Source organism: Pungitius pungitius, chromosome 7, assembly GCF_949316345.1.
Source record: "Pungitius pungitius chromosome 7, fPunPun2.1, whole genome shotgun sequence".
Lineage (NCBI taxonomy): Eukaryota > Metazoa > Chordata > Actinopteri > Perciformes > Gasterosteidae > Pungitius > Pungitius pungitius.
Window position 1 is genome coordinate 13,520,333 of NC_084906.1, and position 22,367 is coordinate 13,542,699.

At 40.9% G+C, this 22,367-nt stretch overlaps 2 protein-coding genes across 3 annotated transcripts; both read left to right on the top strand.

The window, feature by feature from the left end:
• Positions 1 to 28: 28 nt before the first annotated feature.
• On the top strand, positions 29 to 2,585 carry polr2h (RNA polymerase II, I and III subunit H). Of its 2 annotated transcripts, none has more exons than XM_037470735.2 (6): positions 29 to 259; positions 893 to 984; positions 1,153 to 1,236; positions 1,573 to 1,666; positions 1,805 to 1,888; positions 2,169 to 2,584. In XM_037470735.2, the coding sequence occupies exons 2-6, from the start codon at positions 912 to 914 to the stop codon at positions 2,284 to 2,286; spliced, it is 453 nt and encodes a 150-aa protein (XP_037326632.1). In that variant the 5' UTR covers positions 29 to 259; positions 893 to 911; the 3' UTR covers positions 2,287 to 2,584. The 2 variants fall into 2 exon arrangements, with proteins under 2 accessions (XP_037326632.1, XP_037326633.1); XM_037470736.2 differs by having other exon boundaries at positions 31 to 128; positions 2,169 to 2,585.
• A 2,664-nt stretch (positions 2,586 to 5,249) lies between these two features.
• Positions 5,250 to 14,020, top strand: mfsd8l1 (major facilitator superfamily domain containing 8-like 1). Its single transcript, XM_037470411.2, has 11 exons — positions 5,250 to 5,671; positions 6,908 to 7,093; positions 7,238 to 7,300; positions 7,622 to 7,741; positions 7,953 to 8,032; positions 8,127 to 8,469; positions 8,588 to 8,661; positions 8,761 to 8,974; positions 9,215 to 9,337; positions 9,443 to 9,573; positions 12,030 to 14,020. Exons 1-11 carry the CDS (start codon positions 5,596 to 5,598, stop codon positions 12,108 to 12,110), a joined length of 1,491 nt encoding a protein of 496 aa, XP_037326308.2. The 5' UTR covers positions 5,250 to 5,595; the 3' UTR covers positions 12,111 to 14,020.
• The last annotated feature ends 8,347 nt before the right edge of the window (positions 14,021 to 22,367 follow it).

Sequence of the window (22,367 nt, forward strand, 5' to 3'; positions counted from 1 at the left end):
ACATCAATCGTTGAATTTAAACAAGTTCCCTTTTTCAACCGGAAGCAGTTGGCGTGTCAGAGGTTGAGCGCATTTCTCCGCGGTACGAATCCTCCAGTCTACTCGCACAATATGACTGGTATCACACGGTAACGTCAATGAATGAAGTTTTACTCAAATACGTTTTCTAGCACACGCGTTAGAAACACACTGACACAAAGAGAAAGTGGGCAACATTATCCCGTTCACAATATAATACAAGAACGCCATCTCATTTGAGGTAAGCTTGGGACGCGTGTGCACAACATGCTAAAGCTAACAGCTAGCCCTAGTTGTTGCGGTACGTTAGTTAGTCAACCCAAAGACACCAATACGTGGTCGTATTTCGCTGTGCTTTGCCGCAGGGTTGTTGAATTAACGGCGACTGAGATTGCTTTAGTCGCCAACACATGTTTGAGTTTTAACGTTTAATAATGCAAAGTTAAAATGAAGTTCCGCATGGACTGGTGGGGCACATATTTGTCGGTGTGATTCAACTAACGTTAGTTATGTGGAGTAGTTTTCTGTCTATTGTCGTTATTACGTTAAGTTAGGCTTCACTTTGCAGTGTCCAGGATCAAGAAGCAGGCTTTGAGCGTGTAGTCTGGAGATGTACTGAACATATACGATGCAACCGGTAGTTTTCATGAATCTTCAATGCCAACGTTTACTCGTATGTTAACGTAGACCGGGTAGAATATAAACAAAGAAATGCCTTAATACACATCTTGTGTGTAAAAGCACACTGCTTCCATTAGAGAATAAAATACTTATGTAACCTGAAGTTTAAGTGAAGGCTTCCCAGGCATGAGAGCTCTTTTCATTGAACCAAAGCTACCACAATTATATTCTTTTGTTTTTTTCCCATCCCAAGTGTTTAGATCAAGACAGAGATGGCTGGAATTTTGTTTGAAGACATCTTTGATGTAAAGGACATTGACCCCGATGGCAAGAAGTTTGACAGAGGTGTGTGAAATTTCATTAAAAAATGTTGAAGAAAGTGCAAAGTTATAACTGTTTTCTATTACTGTACTGGTTAAAGACCAAGTAATCCAACATCAACCACCTTCAAGAACTTTTTACAAGAACTTTTAAACTACCAATGAACTAATCAAAAATCTAATACTACCACAGTATCTCGTCTGCATTGTGAAAGTGAATCTTTCAAGATGGACCTCATCTTGGATGTCAACATTCAAATCTATCCGGTTGATCTTGGTAAGAAGCAGTGTTTTTGTGTATATTTATTTCAAGATAAATACATTTTGAAAGTTATAATCTAAAGTCAGCTTGTATGCAGTAAATCCGCTATCTTTCCTTATGTCATATGGGTAAACTTACGCCTCTTAAAATTATTCTACTCTTTCATGAAGTGGCCATAAATGTGTTTGGGTGTACTCATTTTGCACTAATATAGCTAAATTGCCCTCTTATTTCCACTCTATGTGAGAGCACCATTAGATAAAACACTAAATAAGCAACCTACTGTACCAAGTAACCAAGGGTTTGAAAGCCCCCAATAGAAACTAACTTGCATGTGTCCATTTCATTTAGGTGACAAGTTCAGGCTGGTTATTGCCAGCACGTTATATGAAGATGGAACACCCGACGATGGAGAGTACAATCCTCAGGATGACCGGCCATCGCGGTAAGACATTAGCTCTTCATTCATTGATGCATTTAACATTTCCAACAGGATGTAACGCCTTTTTTTTCTTTGACTGACACCTGTGATATACAATTTTTTCCTCCTGATTTTGATACATGTCTTTGTTTACATTAACAGAGCGGACCAATTTGATTATGTGATGTACGGGAAGGTTTACAAGATAGAGGGCGATGAGACCTCAACAGAAGCAGCGACACGCCTGTGAGTGATGTTTCTCACTCTGACTGAGGCCTTAGGGCTATGCATAGATTTTTCACTATAATAACCAATAAATTAACCATTGGCATAGTAAGTAGCAGTTAAGTTATTGTTGATGAATTGTTTTTGCAATTCCACAGATATTAGCACAGCAGAATTGGATGTAAATTAAAGCTTAAATAATATATTAAAGTGCCAGATAGTAGTCATAATAATCAGTTCCCTCATTGGAATTAGCATTTGTAACATTAATCAAGTTCCCTGGATGTCCTGCTTCTTTCAGCTCTGCCTACGTGTCTTTCGGTGGCCTCCTCATGAGGCTGCAAGGAGACGCCAACAACCTGCACGGCTTTGAGGTGGACGCCAGGGTCTACCTGCTCATGAAAAAACTGGCCTTCTAAAGCCCAGCTCTGTTCGCCAACTTCACTGGTTCATCAAATGCCACAGTTGACTTTGAAGTCACAATAAACTGTGTACTGAACATTCTTACACTCAAGTCTGCAACACATGGCCAAGATCCAAGAGCAGCTCATAGACGGAGGCCGAAGAAAGCATTTAGTTTTTTTTACTTGTGTAGTTAAAAAATGTTTCCTTCAAGGAGGATGGGCTACGGATTGAAGAACGACTTAAGAGCTACTGCCATCTCCATCTGCTGGCATTACTGTAAATAAAGATTTATTTTATACCTAATGATTCTCTCCCTTTTTCCAGATATTTCATTTTGCAATGTTTATTTTCACTTGACTAACATTTTTTGTTTAATTAAGAAGCAGGCTCTCACTGCAAAAAGCACTTAAAGGTCTTAAACATGTTTTTTTTTTGCATACAAGTACAGTCCATTTACCAAAATATGGACTGTGTACATGTATTTAATCCTTTGTTCCACCACTTAGTAAAGCACTGACGTATCTGGTAGATATTTAATCCAGACACTGCTTTGAAGAAGTTGCGTTTAAGGGAACGGAACAGTCGTCACAGTCTTCCAAGAAACAAATCAAATCTGCTATGGATCCATTCATATACAAATCATGTTAGGTGTAGCCTGCGAATGCGTTGCTCTAAGTTTATTTTGCCTTCAGTGCTGCATTCGTCTGCTTTGCAAATTTACGAAACATTTCCAGACGCAGTGCAATCTCTGAACCACAAGCCCACAGACCCTGGACTTTTCCTATATCTTGTGTATGATAAAAAATATTCTTTTACCAAGCAGGACATGCAAAGAGGTAATTCTTTATTAGTTCCTATGTGATAGATTTGATGTCTCAAGGAAAGTACAAATCAAATACTGGCTCCCTGTTAAATCAAGAATTTAAGGTACTTCTCACCTACAAGGCACTCGCTGCTCAAGCAATGTCTTACCTAATGGAGCTTATCATACGATATTGCCCTACTAGAAAGCTGCGCTCCGTAAATGCAGAGTTACTTGTTCCTAGAGTTAAAGAGCAGGATGGTATTGAGTTATCAAGTTGCTCTTTTGTGCTACCAGCCTCCACTTTCAGTCCGGGGGGCACACAGTCAGCTTATTTAAGACAAAGCTTAAGACTTTACTCTGATAACGCTCGTAGTTCGGGTGGGCTCAGGTTAGTCTGGACCAGCCCTTAGATAAGCTGCTATAGGCCTAGACTACCGGAGGACTTCTTTGGACACACCAAGCTCCTCTCTAAGAATTCACATCTCTAGTTCAGCTTCTTCTCCAGAGTTTTTGTGCTTTCTCGCCTCGCGAGGGTTCTGTGTGGACCCTGTTCCTGCCTCCTGCCATGGCCCCCGCTGACAACATCTGCTGCTATCACTATCATCATAAATACTAATCACATTACTATCACCATCATTATAAATACTAATCACATTACTATCACCATCATCATAAATACTAATCACATTACTATCACCATCATCATAAATAGTAATCACATCACTTTCACTGTCATCATAAACAGGTACCGCCTTGACTTCTGTCCTGAAGTCATTGTCCCTCCCGACAGGTTTCTGTGGATGGAGGTCATGTCTGATGGGGGATGTCCCTGCAGTGGTCCTGACTTATACACCTGGCTTCTCAATATTTGGCCTCTCAATATTTGAATAATTTCTGTCAGGGGAAATTAATGTATTTTTACATTTTACTTTTACGCTGTTCATTCTGTACACATGACTTCCACTGTAGTCCGTCCATCCCGGGAGAGGGATCCTCCTCCGACGTTCTCACTAAGGTTTCTTCAGTTTTTTTCCTCCCCATTAAAGTTTTTTTTCAGTATTTGGAGAGTTTTTCCCTGTGCCAACCTCGCTCAGTCGCTCTCTGATTTAACTGTTTGTACATATTTATAAAACCTAATTTGCTTGTTCACTTTGCTTGTTCATTTGACTGTGTTGTGGCGATCCTTATATATTTACAGACGGATTGTATGGAATTACTCTATTTAATCTTCTTTGTTTTACAGGAACTATCACAAGAACAACCTCAAAAAAACATTTCCAAGTTTAGATGTTACCACAGCACTCTGGCATATCATTTCGGAACTTAAAATATTTGACTTTTATTACCCAGCGTGCCATAGTCAATGAGCCTGTATTTGCTTGGATGGCAGCAATTTAAAATGTGGATACTCATGAGACAGAAGATTGAATTAAGGGGGAAAAGGCAGCTTTTTGTGTGCAACACAGGCTTCTCAATGTGAGCGCTAATGGGGGTCACAGGATGGAGGAACACGGCAACTGACTCACACTCCTGACGTGCTGAGAAAGCCTTGCAACATTCAAATGTAGGAGAATGTCGAAGAAGCTTCCTCAACAACAAAGTAACTATCACTACGCCAGGCAAGTTACTAGAAGAATATAAATGTTAGGCCTACTCTTGGCAATGATGGATTTGAATGATGTAATCTATGCTTCTATAGAAAATATTGTGCTGATGACCAGTAATACATTTATTCACAAATTCAGTGCTTTTCCCCAGAATACTAAGTGTCGACATGTGAAAAGTGCCTCTATAACTTGCAATCACACAGATTTAGAATCACTTGTGTCCTGTTGCGCCACACTGAAGCAGGCCTTGTTCCCCTATATTATGCCACATGCCAGATAGTGTGCTTTTCTTACATTCTTTCATATTTTCCAGTGGAACATCTCAATGTAATAACTGAAATGGTATTTTCTATCTTGTCTTTTTTTATATATATATTATTTTCTACAACTATAGTTTACCTTCACAACACCTCTGAGCAAGTTTTTTTTTCTCTTCATTTAATGATTTTCAAATAATCTCTCACGCGCATTGAATAAACGTCTCCAAATGATTGGTCACTGGCTCAATCTGAAAAGCACGGACTCGTCAGCTCATTTTACCTTTATTGGAGGTGGAGGGAGCACCGCCTGCTTCTTCTCCCCCGGAAGTGACGTAGGCCACAGCAGCCTACGCAGCAGGGGCTGCCGGATCGTTCGAGCTTCCAGACCTACCGGTCCAGGGAGTTAACTCCCGTCCACGCACCAGCGCGCCGTGCACCACATAACCCACTGTGATGTCACGTAGCACCACCCGCGCTCCTCTTGTTCGTCACACGAGAAAAGACGGGTTTCCAAACGGGTTTTGAGGGAGAAGCTTGTCGTCATGTCGCTGCATTCGGATTTAACCGCAGTCACTACGTTGGGGATTATGTCAACAGAGACTCCAATGGACATGCATCCCCTGCTATTGTAGTACAGCAGAAAAAACCACGATGGATTATCGAAGAAAGAAGAAGTTCACCTTCTTCACCATCGGCCTTATATTTCTTCTAAGCGGTGTGGAATATGGTCTGTATTTAACAAATCACGTTCCCTTACAAATCTCAAATGTTTTTGTAACAACAACGATGACATCATTTCATGTATGTAAAACTATGTTGGACAAAATTACCACCGTTCCTAAATTGGACATTGGATAGTAATATAGAGTGGTGGTTAAACTATAGTGTCTTTAGTACATACTGTGATTGAAAAGATGGTTTAATAGGTTGTTCAATTGGTATGAGAAGTTGCAATATGTATATTATATGAATCAGATACCTGTCCTGGTCTGTGGGAAGCATTGTAGCTTTACAAAAGGACATTTTGAAGTTAATATAATGGTAGGGGAAACCGTGTACATATAAGACAGAGCGGTCTTGGGTACCAGACTTCATTTGACTTGACTTGATACTTTTAATATGACTCCTGATGCCGCCTGTTTAATAAAGCTTTCTTTTTTGAAGCTGTAGGCTCATCTTCTGTCTCCCATAGACACCTGTAACACCTCTCTCCATAAGATACAGAAAGATAACACGTATTAAAGGACTGTGTTTTGTTACAAACCCACTCGTCTGCGTTCGCGTGCCTCTGTCAGGGTTCAGTTTCCTTTATTGGGATCCCAATTAGCCTCGACAACTATTTTTCTTCCTGGGGTCCATAGAATGCAAGAGTAAACAACACAATACTTAAACACACACAGAATAACATGACAAACTAATATTAAATGAACAGGAAAATACTATAACAGACAAGACATGCTCCTGCCATGTGGAGGGGTTTTGCACTGAATTTTCTTAAAGACTAGCGGATATTTCACTTCCTCATGACTCAAAAATGTAGTTTAGAATCCCCTGAATCAGCACCATGGAGGCTTTGACATGGAGAAAGAGCTACTGCTCTCCCCAGCATTGGTATTACTCACATGGACAAAAAGTTACAGACTACAAACTACTATCTGATCTCTTGTTTCACCCACTGATAAATATCAACACGAGGCTCAGAAGAGTCCCAGAGGAAACATGAACACCGATGAGATGCCACAAGGACGCAGCCCAAGAGTGCCACAGTACGGTCCATTGACTCCAAATGGGAAACCATCACAGAGGCGACCCGTCTTCGCACAGTTTGGAGCTTATGATCAGCTGAATTGGGAGTGCAATGTTGACATCATACCGCTGAAGGGTGACATTACTTCAGATGAAAAGTGCAATTCAGACTTCAGAAGGCAGATCAAATCTAATCTGCCTACTTTTGTGTTCCCAGCTGTAATATTGCCCACAATATGGAGGTACCTGCAGACGCTGGAGGCTGCACCCTACTTCCTCGGTTTGGTGTTGTCGGCGTTCAGCCTGAGCGGCCTCCTGACCGGACCGCTGTTCGGCTACTGGTCGGACCGATCGGGGACCACCAAGAAGATCATCTTATTTGCCAACTGTTTTGAGATAATTGGTAAGTCCAGTTATATTTGTGATTTGCATCACTACTGTGTTGAGATCATATTCTTTCAACAACACCACTACATTTGTTTTTCTGTTTTTTATCTAGTTATTATTGTATATATCACTTTTTCTTTAACAACTTTTTGCTCCGCAGGGAATTTCATGTACTTTATGGGCTTCTCCAAGTGGCTGTTACTGTCAAGCAGACTGGTGGCAGGTGGGTGCGAACCAAATAACACTAACTTATGAACCATTTAGCTCGTAGAACACACCTCTCATAGCAGCATAGCCTGGCAGTATCACTAGGTAAAGATTTGCATTTTAGCTTGTAAATAAAACGTTGCATCGTCATTTGAGCTTTCTAACAGCTGCTGTAAATATTGTGACGCATATTTAACTCATAAACGGCCAAATCTCAGAACATTGATGTTGCTCTGATGTATTTTATGTGTGTAAAAACACATTATGGGACATAATTCCGAGGATGAACATCCTCTCCGAGCTAATTTACTCCTGAAATATGTATTTTTTTCAAAAGGTATCGGCACTGGTGCTGGCTCCTCTATCTTTGGCTTCCTGACCAGAAGCACTTCCCCCAAGGACCGCGCCACTGCCTTTGCTGCTGTCATGGCATGTCGACAGGCTGGCCTTTTGATTGGTCAGTGCTTGCCGCACTCTCTTATGAAAAATGTCAATCATTTTGTGTTTAATTGTTATGAACCCGTATTGCTTTGTGATCTTTACACATGAAATAGATGCACATAAAGTGATTTGAGTGGAGGTACTTCCACCGTTTAACCCAATGAATGCGTGAAGCTTGAGGGGAAATATGGACAAAAAGACTTGTTTTAACTTTGGGTTTGACGCAGGTCCTGCGTTTAACATCTTCCTGAGGCTGTGTGATTTCAACATGGGTCCTTTTGCCGTCAATAAATATACTGCGCCAGGGGTAAGGGTCCCTTGGAGTTTTGCATCACACTCTTTGCCCCCCCCCCCCCCCCCCCCCCAAAGAAAAGTTGTAACTCTCGATCCGTCTCCTGCAGTTGTTCATGTGCCTCATGTGGACTCTCCTTCAAGTGGCGGTGATCCTCATGTACTGGGACCTACCGCCTCTAGAGAAGGGCACGGCCAAGCGAAGACTGACGGGCCAGACCAGGGAGGAGGAGACTGATCAGGGGCTCGTGGAAGAGGACGACGGCGAGGAAAAGCCGCTAATGGGGTCGCAGGAGGTGGGCGGGTCCTACGGCTCGGTGGTGGCATCCAACCCGCCGGGACGCGACCCCCCTGGCGCCTCCAATGACACTTTAAGCTCTCCGCCTCCCTCTCCCGAGCCGCCTGAGTCCCAGGCGCCCTCCAGCTCCGTTAAGACTGTCAGCATATGCCGTGGTGGGTAGTTTACAGTTTGTTTGTCGATATCGTTCTGGGTCCATTAAAAAGTCAGGCAAAAGTTGAAAGAACCACATTAAATTCTTAAAAGTAATGTCTCTAATGACTCTCTTTGTAGAGTTCCTGAGGGAAGAAGTGGTTGTGCTCCTGGCTGCTCAGTTCATCACCCTCTTCAATCAGACCGCTCTGGAGGTGCAGAAACACAGACAACAAGTAATCATTCTGCTTTCAGTGAATTGATGTGTGCTTTTCTAAGCTCTGTACCGGCATATCCACACATTCCCTCCTCAGACCATGGTGACTCCGATGACCCAGAAGTACTTCAGCTATGGGGAGCTTGAGAACAGCGTCATGTACTGTCTGTGCGGTGTGGAGGTGATCGCCGGCTTCCTGTTTGTGCGCTGGCTGAGTCAGCGTGTTGCTGACCGAGTGGTCCTGGCCATCGGTCTGACCATTTGCAACATCTCTGGTGTCTGGTGCCTCATCTTCTTGGCTAACCCACTAGGTCAGACTGCACTGAAAACACTTGTATTATTGCATGCACAGATCTCAATCAAATGTAACTGATTTGGCCCAAAAAAACCTGTTTAATTCAGCATCATTCACGGTTTGATTTGGCAGGTTTACATGTTTATATGAATCGTTGCTAAATATAGAACATGCTCCTCTCAATCAAACATGTAAGATACCCCGTCAGACTACCTGTATGCTTCATGTATCAGTGTTTCTGTGTTCTCTTTTACAGGTATGTTCCATTGGCAGCTGACTGAGTTCATCATTGGGGTGTTTCTGCAGGTATTGGGTTTGCCTTTTGTAGCGGTGGCTCAGGTTTCCCTCTTCTCCAAAATTACCTCTGAGAAAACACAAGGTGAGAGACTGCGCCATCCTTTGGAAAATAGAAAGCATTCTTTTTTTTGGAAAGCACGTCTTGCATTTTGGGGTATTGAGTCTCTCCGCTTTGCTGTTTTTGCAGGTTTCAGTCAGGGAGTACGTCGCTCAGTGGGGGGTCTGGCCACCATCCTGGGCCCTCTTTGGGCTGGTGGCCTTACTGAGAACATGTATATCATGCTCGGGATGATGATGGCGCTGCTGGCACTGCTAACGGTATGCAAAAGAAACCTAGAAGACAGAGAATGTGTATCCAAATCATCGTGTCTGGGTGAAAGTCATTATGGCTGTGATTTGGGGAATTGTCAATAAATGCACCACGTGAGGACTGAAACCATCAATTTTGGCATCAGTTCTGACAGGTGTGGCATTATTACTATTGACAACCAAATCTAATTGAATTCAGGCTTTTGAACTACTAATGCTGTACATTGCATGTCATACATTTGCAGTTTGCCTTATAACTATAGGTATGACTATTTTTTTCGTTGAATTTATCCTTATTTAATATCTGCACAAGGCACAGGACTTAGAATGTTTGAAAGGATTTGTGTAATTAGGGATATGTTTCAAACAAAATTTGCACCGACACTTGAATAAGAATAAATGAGAAACAAACAAAGCTCAGAGAAGGGATAGGAGATGTGAAATGACGTCTTATAGCCGGCAGCTTGTCTGGCGTTCTGGAACAAACAAGCATAACTAAATGCTTGTAAAGATGTAATGAAGCATGAGAAAACCATAGCCTGCAACATTTCCACTATCACTGAGACAGAAGAAAACACAACCTTAGTCCGCCTGTGTTTGGAGGACTCCGTGTTTACACTTTTGAATCATTTTGAAATCTTTTCAATTGGGCCTTCTGTGAAACCTCCTTCACAGCCCTGCCTTTTTCTGTCTTACCTTTTTATGTATTGTTAATGATATACTGTTACATGACTGACTTTGAGGCAGGGTTTTAAGATTACGGTTTCTCTAAATCAATTAATTTAGCTGGAGATTACTACCAAACAGTTTCCCCCCTTTTTGTCTTTCTTTTAATACAAGCACTGTACATTTTTTTAGAGATTTCTCCAAAGTAAAAGTCCTATATTTGCAAGTTCTAAAACACAATTTCTCCACATTTGGACTGCAATAAAAACAGATTTAGCAATAATTCCAGGCAAAGACCAATGTACCTGTGTTAAGGATCTCCTAGACTACTACCAGGATGAATATCAAGCATTTTTACTGTACAGATTTTAAAATATCTTCAAAGTAAAAGTATTTTTGCATGTTGAAAAACACCATTTCTCGAGAAAAAGGTACAGTAAAAATATTGCATTTACTGTACAAGAGTAGACTGGTCCCTTACTCATACTTTAGTCATTGTCCAGAATATGTGATTAAATAGCTTTTATTTCGGTTACTTGCTCAATACCGTAAATGTCAGCATAAACGTGCACTAAAATTCAAGTGTCGGCTGAGTTGACCGCAGTCGAAATGACGGGGTTCTGGGGGGGGGGGTCCCGGACCCCCTATAAGTCATCAGGGACCACCTATAAGAATTTATTTTTAGATTTTGGGGGATCCCCGACGAATATTTTTAATATTAAAAATGATTGTGAAAATGATAGGTCTTTAGTGACGTTTTATATTTACAACAATAATTAATTAATTTCCTAGCGCGATTGGGCAGCAATCAGGTCAGCCAATAGCAGCACAGATTGTTGTTGTGGTCTATGACGCAGACACGTAGGTCACTGTTGAACGCGGCAAAACGAAGCCTCACAAAGAGTGAAATCCCTAATGAAAATCCTGTAAGTGCTTCGATTATGTTTATATCTCCATAATAATTGCTTATTATAGTAAAATATTTGGAGTTGGTGTTCCTATATCAAAAGTTGCATTAACTAACTTAGATACCCAGTGTAACGTAATGATTAGAAGAGAACGTTTCTTGCTGTACGTGTATGAAGCCAAACAAACTGCCAGCTAACAGCAGACATGTAGCAGTTAGCTAGACTAGTTATTCAAAGCTAGCAAACCAACCTAATTGTCCAGTCAGTGATTACGAAAGATAGCGAGGACTTAATTCAAGTCTGTGAGTTTTGAATGGGAAAATGTCATGAACGTGAATCGTGTAGATCCGAAGTTGTTTTTTTTGGGGGGGGCGGGGGGTCCGACCCGAGACCCGTTGCTAATACGGTACAGTTGTCTTAACGTCTGTTATCTACCGTCACTAAAGATTTTAGTTCAGGTTATAGATTGACTACTTTAAAACAAAGTAAACCATCTAATGTAGGCACAGTCTTTATAGACATCATTATTATTCAAGCCAGCGGCTAGTTGTTTTACAAAGTCCATTAACATAAAGGATGAGAAATGCCATTTGTATTTCATCCAACCCTTTGAAGGTGCATGGTGCTGCCATAATGAGTACACCTGGTGGATTTAGGTAACTTAGTTAACTTCCTTGCTCAAGGAAAGAATGACCTGTTATCCACTTTGTCATGTCAGGGATTTATATAAGGTGCTGTAACTTTGTTGCTTCAGAATCAGAGGGTTACCTGTTTGATTATAGCCAATCCACTTCTCCAGACACCACTACAATACTGGGACTAGCCTAAACCATGAAAAACATTAGTCATTTCGAACCCTGATTACAAGTGCTCTAATATTTTCTCCTGCAGATGATGCTGGCTTTCTCATATAGCCGTCTAGTTCCACCGGCTACAGAGGAGGAAGTGGATGCCTCGGATAACTGTGGCTGAGCCGATGCAACAAAAGTGGATATTGGAAGGTAGCCTTTTACGAACATAACATATTTTGTAGAGGAAAACATTGAAATATGTTCAGGAATCCAAAACATACAACGTTACTTGTATTTATTTATGCTCATGGATTTTGGACCTCTTTGTTTGTAATAATAAATAGATGTGTTCTTCGCAAAAGAACATCTGTCGTCAGATAACTTCCGGACTCTAAATAGCAGCTTTGTCTGCCACCGTACTGCCTCTCATCCTGTATTTCACAATGGAGGATTCGCTGTGCTCTTAGAGTCCCTCCACAGTTTAACTTTTTGCATCGTGTCCAGCGTGCAGGGTGACACCAATAGCACACGGCTAACTTCTTAGTTCACATAGTCCGTTGAAATCAGCGCTATGGTGGTTTTGAAATGGAGAAAGAGCTTCCGCCCTCTCAGCCTTACTATTATGGGTAAAGTTGCACCTAGAACAAAAACATAGACGTCATCTGATTTCTTATTTTCTTGTTTCACCCACTGAGGCACGTCAACTTGAGGCTTGGCAAAGTCACAGGGGTGACACCCATGGCACAAACCTAACTTCTTAGTTTATTTAGTACATTGAAATATGCAGTCCAAGTTCTGGATGAAAAATTGTGCACGGGTAATACAATTGGTGCATCACCAATTGATAAATAACCCTCTAAATTGGTGTGGATTTTGATGACCCACGCTCTTGAATTGTAGGAGAATAAATGAGCTGTTAGTAGGTTTATTCTTCATTTTGTAGAACAGCAATTTTAAATGATTAAGCCTTTGGAAAGGGATGCTCTTAACTCAATTACTAAAGGTTTTTTAATGTACAGAATTTTTTTAATGGAATCGGCTTTTATTTTAAACTGCTTTATTTTCTGTACATTTCATTGTAAAATAATGTGCTTTGTTGATCAATACTTTTAAAGGAGCTTCTACCCTTGCAGTGTGATGAGTCACTGTCTAAAAGAACTACTAACACTAACATTAAACAATTGAATTGATCGTTCGTTTTATCTACTCTGTATCCTGAGTCGTTATTGTTCCATTTGGATGAAAATGCTGCATTTATAACCTCACAGTTATACACTTCTCAGGGAAAAACTCCATGCAATGGAAGTTATAATGTTTTATGGTTCTGGCCTAAAAGGCTGACAAAGTATAAAATAAGTTTCTTGTTTAAAATGAATTCTAATTGTTTGATGGCGATGCAGTACATGTTTTCGGCACTAGTGGGCACTCTTAGTCTTTCATCCAAAGTAAATCCTCGTCTTTCCTGCTGAGGCAGCCGCTTGTTGGACCTCTAGGTAGTTATTTTATTTTCACAATATCACAAACATAATAAAAATGTTTGGGATGAATTGTTTCAAATGTATTATACATTAATTAATTAAAACCCCCTTTGGCCCAGAACATGTACACACAAATTTGGTAATGATCCTTACCAAAACCAAAACGATTACCTTATTTTGCACTACAATGTCTTGTGTTTCATTATTTTCTCAAGAAACAGTGAACGTGTGTGTCACAGTAAAACATAAAAGCATGTAAAATGTAAATGTTAATTATAACATTACTTACAAGAGAAATATACAGGAATATAATATATTGCTTATAAATACACTTTTATTTATTTTAAAAATTATTCAAGGTCATTTAAGAGTGCTATGTGTAAAAGATGCATTTGCTATCTCGGGACATGATTTAAAAATTTAATTTCATTTGGTGTGGGGTTTTTCACCTGATTTTTTTCAGCAAAAATTAAATTATTGTATTTATTTTATTTCCTTTCTGTTAAAAATCCCAATATGTTTATAGTCATTCAAATATATTTTGTACTTTTATTTTCAGTTTATTTGTTCATATTTTCAGTATTTGTTTCATTGAGCAACATATCTTTTGATTATTTTTATGTTAAACAGAAATTACAAATTTATATTACTTTTTTCTGCCATGTGGCTAATATTAGTGACATTGGCTATTAATAAATTAATCAATAAATTACTTTTTTTTGCTGTTGTAATCTATTTTGTTTTCAATATCAATTTTCCCCAAACACAATATTTAGTTTACAATGCAGTAGAATAATTTAAAGCGTGACATTAAAAGTAAATCTCTTAAAGGATAATATAGAAATGTACAACACGTAATGTGTTGTAAAAACACTATTTGAATTAAATTACTCGTTCTGTTTCCAGGATTCTTTTTTGAAGTTATATATAATAATTTTTTTAAATAGCATGCGTCATTCACAAAAACAAAATACGAATGCTTCAACATTTTCTAAATGATACATTAACATATAGGAATGTATAGTTACTCACTAGGAATATTATAAGACAAATAGGCCGCAAATCGTCATAGTTTTTCAGATGATTTTAGAATAACGCATGTTTTTACACAAAACGTTGGTCTTGATGGTTAATGGGTCAGTGGTCGGGCCCTCTGGGGGTCGCTGTGAGCCAGCCAACCGAACCAGGAAGTAGAGCGTAGTTGTCGTCTTTCTGACTCATGACGACACGCCGTCCGCCCCGCTGACGTGGTGGCGAGGGGGTGTGGCCTCACACGTGAACTCTCGTTGAACCCTTTTTCGCGTTGGGCGGGGTAGGCTCAGAAATGTTACGACACACGGCCAGTGAAAGGGATATTTGGGTTTTTTTTTTTTTTTGCTTAACTGGATCCCCCATCACACACACACCGCCTAGAGCGGCGGTCTGACCGAGCAGTGACCCTGCGCATCAGGTCACGTATAAAACGCGCTGTGTGTCATATCAACAGCGGTTGTTGGGTTAACTTTTGTAAGCTCCCCTCCTCATCCTTTCCCTGCCAATCACAGGGATGCGGTACGAGGCGCATACAGCCCGAATTCTACAATGATAATGGGCATGAACTTTTGATGAACTGTGTTTTTCCCTCGACTAGAGAGGGCAGCGAGGCCAGCGATGGCAGAGGGGGCAGATGGAGTTCAGTGGGACTTTGCAATATCATTCCTCAAACTGGGTTCAGCCCGTGTAGAGATGAATATGGATGATGCAGTGGGGCGTGCGGGACGCAGCGGCTCGGCCCAACGTACATATTTGACCCATGGGGAGTGTTGACAAAGTCACACGGCAGCTTCAGCTCGCACTTTTCCCCACATACCTCCCTTTTCCAGCTCTTGCACTTTACAAGACCCTCTCTCCCGTTCCTCGGACAACTTGGCGCTTCATAAATAACGACTTCAATTTGGTCATTATAAGACTTGCATGACTGTAGTTGAGATGGGTAATAAATGGATAGAAGGGCTCTCAAACCTGGACTTTAAAGCTTTTGAGCTGCCACGTGTTTGAAATATTTAGTTTGTGCTCTGGTGTCACAGAGTCATAGTGGGGTTTTTTTTTTTTTTTTTTTGCAAAGAACTGCTCGAGCCACGAGTCAAATCAAAAAGGTGCCACCGACAGGAACCTGTGAAAGTCTGTGAGTGTTCCTGCACGAGTAGCACTAGACCTTTGTTAATAATACATATGACACTCCGTGCAGCTGCGACATCTGAAAAAACAAGGCGGTCTCGTGAAAAACGGCGCCGAGGCGAGTGCTCGAGTTGAGAAGGAAGAGGGAATGTGCCGCGGCAGAAACAACAGCGTAATATACCAAACAATCTCATGCCAGAGAGAGACTTCAACCTGGCTTTCCTTAAGTCCAAAAGGTCATCCACTGAGTGCTGTTTGGTTTGGTTGGAGTCCAGCTGGAAATCGAGGCCGTGCGACCCATACGGGATCCTCTCTGCGTTGGTGCTATGAGGAAAGCGCGGCGGCTGTGTGATGCTTCTTGTGTCTGAATGAATAATTGAGTGCGCGTAGCCTGTGGCCGGGGCGGCGTGGGCCGTGTTGTGCGAGGCGGCCAGCTGCTGTCCCGCGGAGAGTCCTGTTTTGGCCTGAATGTGTTGCGCCTCAGTCATCCTCAGTGTTGGAGATTTCTCCCCTGCGTCTCTTTGATCATAGAACTTCATACCCTCGCAGTGGATTTGTGATTCAGACGGCCCCTTTGATCCCTGACATTGGACCAGTTCTGTTTCGAGCGTCGACCCGCGTGGTCAATTAAAGCAGAGCAGCAAATGAGGGATTTAGGATAATTACGTCCCATTTGACACCTTTTCAAACTCTTTATGTTGGCCCGACCCACCAAAAGAATACTAATTTGTGCTTTTCACTGTAATTCTATTTGATCATCTTTATTTCTTTAATGCAACTCGGTGAATCCTCATTTCCTTGCATCAACATTTTAACTTTGATATGTTTTGAAGATTGGTGCGCTCTAGAGCCAAAACGTTGTTTTTTCTGGCAAATTGCTGAAGCCCAGAAATAAAGGAACATGAAAGCATGAGAAAAATCTAATCCCCTTATATTATGTCTGGCGGTTTTTTGTTATCATTGCAGTTTAGGCAGCTACAATTTTTCTCTGAAAATATTTCACATTCAGGATTAACGAACATTGAATCTTTCATTTTTCTTGTTCCCGAAAAACCCCTCATCCCGCACCCACCCAAGCAGGCACGATATACCTCCACCCTCACCCACCCAGTTCGCTCTGACAACAGAGATTACCAGCCCATCTGTATCACCAGAGCCAGTCCACGCTAAGCCGAGGGGAGCCCTGCTCAGCAAGGCACCGCCGCAATTGTTAACCCTGATTAACTTGACGTGGCGTTCAGTAGGGGGAAGAGTGTGAAAATCAAGCCAGTGCCGTGACCCACTGCCCTGCCGCTGAACCGAGGGGGAATTGGGCAAACTCTGGGAGGGCGGATGGGAGAAGAAAAAGAGAGTAGTGATATTAAAAGAGGAACAGGGGCGATGGCAAAGAGGTTTTTAAAAACCGGACATTGTGCCGAGGGGACAGATGTATGCACATATCTTTCTCTGCTTTAGCTTAAAGAAAACTGGGTGCCAGTTAGGGTAGAGACTTTGACGTTGAAACACAAATTGGAGTGACTTTCATTGCTTCTGTGAAGCTGCTGAATGCAACAGGACATAAAGGATTCAGTTGTATTGAGATTATCATTACGCAGAAGAGACAATGTGGAGGTTTAAGGAACGCGTACAACATTGAAATACGTCCATTACAATAATAATTTCATTTTTGAATTCTCCTTAACATAATGGAACTTGTTATGCATTATGGTCGTACCCCAGTTATTTTGGTACGTTTGTATATTGAGCATTAAGTAATGAAACACAACGAAAGTCCTTATCAGATAGCATTTGAATTTTTTTTTTATTAATGAGCAGGGATTCACTTCAATTTAACAAATAACAAATTTGCCTCGGAGGGCTTTACTCATGCAACATTCTCTCTCCCGGGACTCTCACATCGGTACACCACAAACGGGGAGAAGAACAGGCAAAACAAAGCCTTTAGGAGGGATCTCTCTCTCCCAGGATGGACAGAAGTGCAACACAACGAACGGCATAACAGAGTAACAAAATACATTCAACGCATATGGCAGATATTATTCATATAATGAGAGTAGTGAGCACAATGATACTGGAAATAAAAGCAGCAGTGGATATAATAGAATAGCAACAACAATACGTAATGGTATCCGCAGCAGCAACGCTGCTACTCGTAATAATGATCGCCCCCGGGGTGTCGGGCACGACCACGATCCACTGTTGGAAAGCACAAAGACTCCGGCAAAGAAGCAGATTTAGTAATAATGGTTTGGGCAAAATACCAATGTGACTAAAGAGATGAAATGTACAAGCAGGTATTACACCGCTGTGCAATGGGTAATGACGTATTGTAGGACTTTTTCTTTTCGATATCCTTACTGAAGACACTTCAATTCGAACGGTTTGCACATGAAGATGCGTTTGGCCATGCATCGTCCTCCCGGGAAATGCGTTGCGGCCAACGGCTCGCCCTGAAAGGTCAAGTTAGAAAATGTGTCAACAGCAATGCCAGCCTTTATTATTTTGGTTGTGACATATTGCTGGAACAAGCTGACTAGCGGTGTGACCTGGCACGAGTTCATCTAGTCAGTTTGGATTCTAGCTCAAAGTAAAAAAATCCTTATTATATTGCTATAATACGTAGTAGGTTGTTCTTACACAATCATGTTCCGTGCAGCTTTGACAGCACATATGGTTGTGGGACGATACCAACAATTCCACTGTGTATGGTCAACATTTATAACAATTTAAATTCTTCATGTTCATCTATATTCCAAAATCGAAAAAAGTAAATGTTCATAAGAAATGCAAATGTGCCCTTAGCCGTGGGGTGATGTGTGGCACGTCAACAGTCGTATGAAGTTATACGTCTGAACGACCTCCTGGCATTTTCTTCCCGATTAACCGCCGGCTGTGTCTTTGTCCATGTGTGACAGAATGTGACCACGTACTGCAGCGTAGAAATGTGTCCATCTGTTGCCATGGGTTTAACATATGAAGAAGCATAAAAGACTCAAAGGGAGAAATGATTTTGCCATAATTGTTTTGTAAACTTGAACTTAAAATGCATCCCACAAAGCCAGGCATTTTAATAAATCAGCATTCCTTTGTATGTAATTTCCTGCATTTGCTTGTATTTTACATTTGCACTGTCATATGTTTGCTAGAATATTTATAGACAAAAATGATATATTGTGTATTTGCCAAAATAAAGAAAATGTATTTATTTACTCGTAGCTGTAGCTGTCAACATGGTGGTGAGAGGGTGCGGGGGGGATACTACCCTAATACTAATACCTTTAGTGCATTTGCCATGACACCCCAAACAAATGCAGAGATAATAACATGTTGAACCCTGTAATAACGTAACTCATGGCCATTTCTCTTGACCTAATAATTAAGCGGCTTTCGGCTTTGCGAGTTGCGAAGCTGCTTTGCCAAACTGCATCGACAAATCTGTCTCGGCTGAACCGCTGCTTTGTCTTACTTGGATGTTTCCTAACTCACAAATATTTTATTATCACCCCGAGAAATAAATCATAAATTTGGAATCTGTGGGAATGAGAACAAAAATATTCCCAACAGGAGAGAAAGTGGAGACAAAGTTTCATGAGATGACCTTCATTCATATAGTGTCATACCTGAGTGAGAAATGAATGGCAGCTTTGACCACATGCATGGCTGACTGTGGCATTGTATCAGGAGCCTGTATTGTGAAAGTCATTAGAAATGTACAACCTACAACAAAATAATCATACGTTTGAGCTTCACAAAATGCAGCGTGTTAATGACCTCATGAGCTTTAAGGAAAATACCAGTGAGTTGGTATGTTTGAACCCATTTACCTCTTCTAATATAATGAACTGTTTTGCAAAAGTCTGAGGTGTGTTTTCTCAACGATAAATGCAACTTCGAAAAGATTCAAAACACTGCAGCACAGTTTGCAAAGTTGTCTGCATAAAAGTGCACATAAACTGTTAGCTAGAGGGCTAAAACATGCACAAACTAGTGGATCGTTGCACCACTCAAACTAGTTATGATTGACATTTACTTGATTTAGGGGTGAATCTTGTGCCGTCATGACAGGTATGTTTTAGATGGATTTAATCAAATTGTGTGACTATAACATCGTCTTGTTCTGCCAGATGAGATCATTCCTAGCCAGATGTCTTTTGGATGAAATAAAAAACCCAAAAGGAGACTCGATGAAATTGAGCCAACTACAAAATAAACTAAAATCTGGGTAAAGCAAGACAATATTGAAAGATGCATCATTCGAGGTCCCGTTGGATTGTTTTTTTTCCCTTTTCGTTTCCATTTTTGTGGGATTTCTTCAGCCGGTGCTGGGTCCACATTAGACAGGGTGGACATTAAGAGACACAGACAGGGAGGTGAGAGAGGAGGGAGCGAACGTGTTCGGGCAGCAATGAGGCTGCCGAAGAGGAGGGACCTGGGACATGCTCGCATTAGAAAGCAGTGACCCAGAATTAAGCGCGGTGGACAGTAGGGGGGTTGATTTGATCGGGCGGTGCTGTGTTGTTAAATCGCTCATTAAATCCAATTAGTGAGAGATAGAGGGGGACAGCATGGAGGGTGCGCAGGGGGCAGTAGAACTTTTAGTCTTGCTGCTCCTGAGTAAGATGCGCCAAAGCCGAGCAGGTGACAACACTCCAACTCTGAACTCCTGACCTTGCCATGGGGACGCCCCACTACTTCATTCTCTTTTTTTTCTCCACCCTTCTTCTCCCCCTGGTTCCTTCTCAGCTGCCCACTCACCACTTCCACCTGCCACCTCTTTTGTCTTTGTGGCACTACAGTGAGGTGTGAGGGTGCCGGACATGTCAAAGAGCAATGGCTTGGACCAGGCTTTAAAAATGCAGAATACACGGTCAGGCCAATGAATGTCTCATCAGATTACGGCAAAGCGCGGCCCGAGTGTTGCTCTCATGTTGTGCCGAGACCCCTGCAGTCACACGGGAGCCGTGCCAAGAACAAATGCCACTCAATCGCACGACATAACACCACCCCGCCGTGGCCTCTCAATAACCTCCGTGTAAAAGTTAACGACGGACAACGCCCCGACCCTCCTGGGTTTAATAAGCCATCCTGTTTCCCCCCCACTCTCCATTTTACATTCCTCTCAACATGGATCTTTTTTTTTTTCTTTCTCCCAAATGGAGCGCCTTGGTTTTATGGCGCAAACAAACGCGGCTGCATTAAGGAGGACTTTGATAACTTGGTCCTTCTCGTTTGGTGTGGTGATCTCTGAGCTCCTTCTTGTTTACTTCACAGAGTGTCACAGCACCGCCGCTCTCATGCTCATTGTTTCTCCAACTCCGGTTTCACTGTCTGTCCCTTATCTGGGATCCATGCGTCACGTCTCTGTTGCCTGTCCCCCCTAATCCAAATCCTCTGCCCTTTTGTCAAAGGTATCATTCCATATTCTCTAAGACCTGAGCTAAAAAAATGGGGGGAAGAAATAACATGTGTGAGATAGTGCAACAGCTGCGCCCTGATAAGTAAGAATCCTATGAAATCAAAATGCAGTTTCCTCTCAATATACTATATTATATAACTAGCATACAGCTATTACAAAATTACTATTATTGTAAATGACTGGACAATCCTACGTTTGTAATCTTTAGGCAAAGATCTCTTTTTACAGTATTTTAGAAACACCGAGGCCATGTAAGATCAGCAAATTCTCTTTAAGAACTTAAAATATTTAAAAAATCGAAAATTAAAAATCAATTTGTACACTTTTTCTGTTTTTTTTTTTTTACATGCGCCTCTGCCAAATTATGAATAACTATTTTTTTAACGTCTAAAACTAAACTAAACTAAAAACTGTCACGTGTCTAAAAATGATCGGCAACCAATTATACGATGCCAACTGCGCTTCAAGTCCAGAACATTAAGATTAAATAAATACACAATGAAATGCGATTTGCTGCTACCACGGCTTTAAAACACTCACAAAATATAAGTTCAATTCATATTCAATTAATAAACCACGGTTTATTGTTCATGCTACCCTGTTCCAAACATTTTACAAAAAGAACATGCAACGGGTGAGGATCCTCACATGAGTTTTAGATTTAAATGATGTAACTTTGACTACGTATGCTCTTATTTGCCTTTACACGCTCTCCTATTTAATAGAGTGTAGATATTTATGATCTGCTTCTTGGTCTTGATCTCGGTGCTTCTTTATTATCTTAGTTTTACTTGTGTTTATCACAGACTATAAATCATTCCCTCTTGGTTTTACCTTGCCTCATTTATCTCCTTGTTCTTTCGATGTGTAGACATTTAATGGTTCCTTCTGGGTCTCTATGCAGATTATGGGATGGCTTTAGGAGCTGCTTTGGTTATCTGTCCCCACGGCCCGTCTGAACTAATGCTGGCGTGAATCTATAGATAGAAAATACTTAACAACCTACGTTTTATTTTGAAATATTTCGATTTCATGTCTTACTTAAAACATTTCCAAAATCTCCTCATGTATTTATGAATAATACTGTAAATTATTGATATAACATTTTAGAGCAACAACTCAATTATTTCAAGAATATGTCATGTTTATAGCTATATATATCACAACTACACTTTTCAATGATAAGGAAGATTACACTTAATAGTCATCTTTACTCAACTTTGGAAAATAGAAATTCAACTTTGAATGAAGATAAATGCATTTGTTACCCTCAGATAAATTATAAAACACTTTCATATAATGCCACAATGTAAAGATAGCTTTGTACATTTAGGAACTAGTCATATTTACTTATGTTAAGCTTTGCTAGAGACATTTGATAAAACAC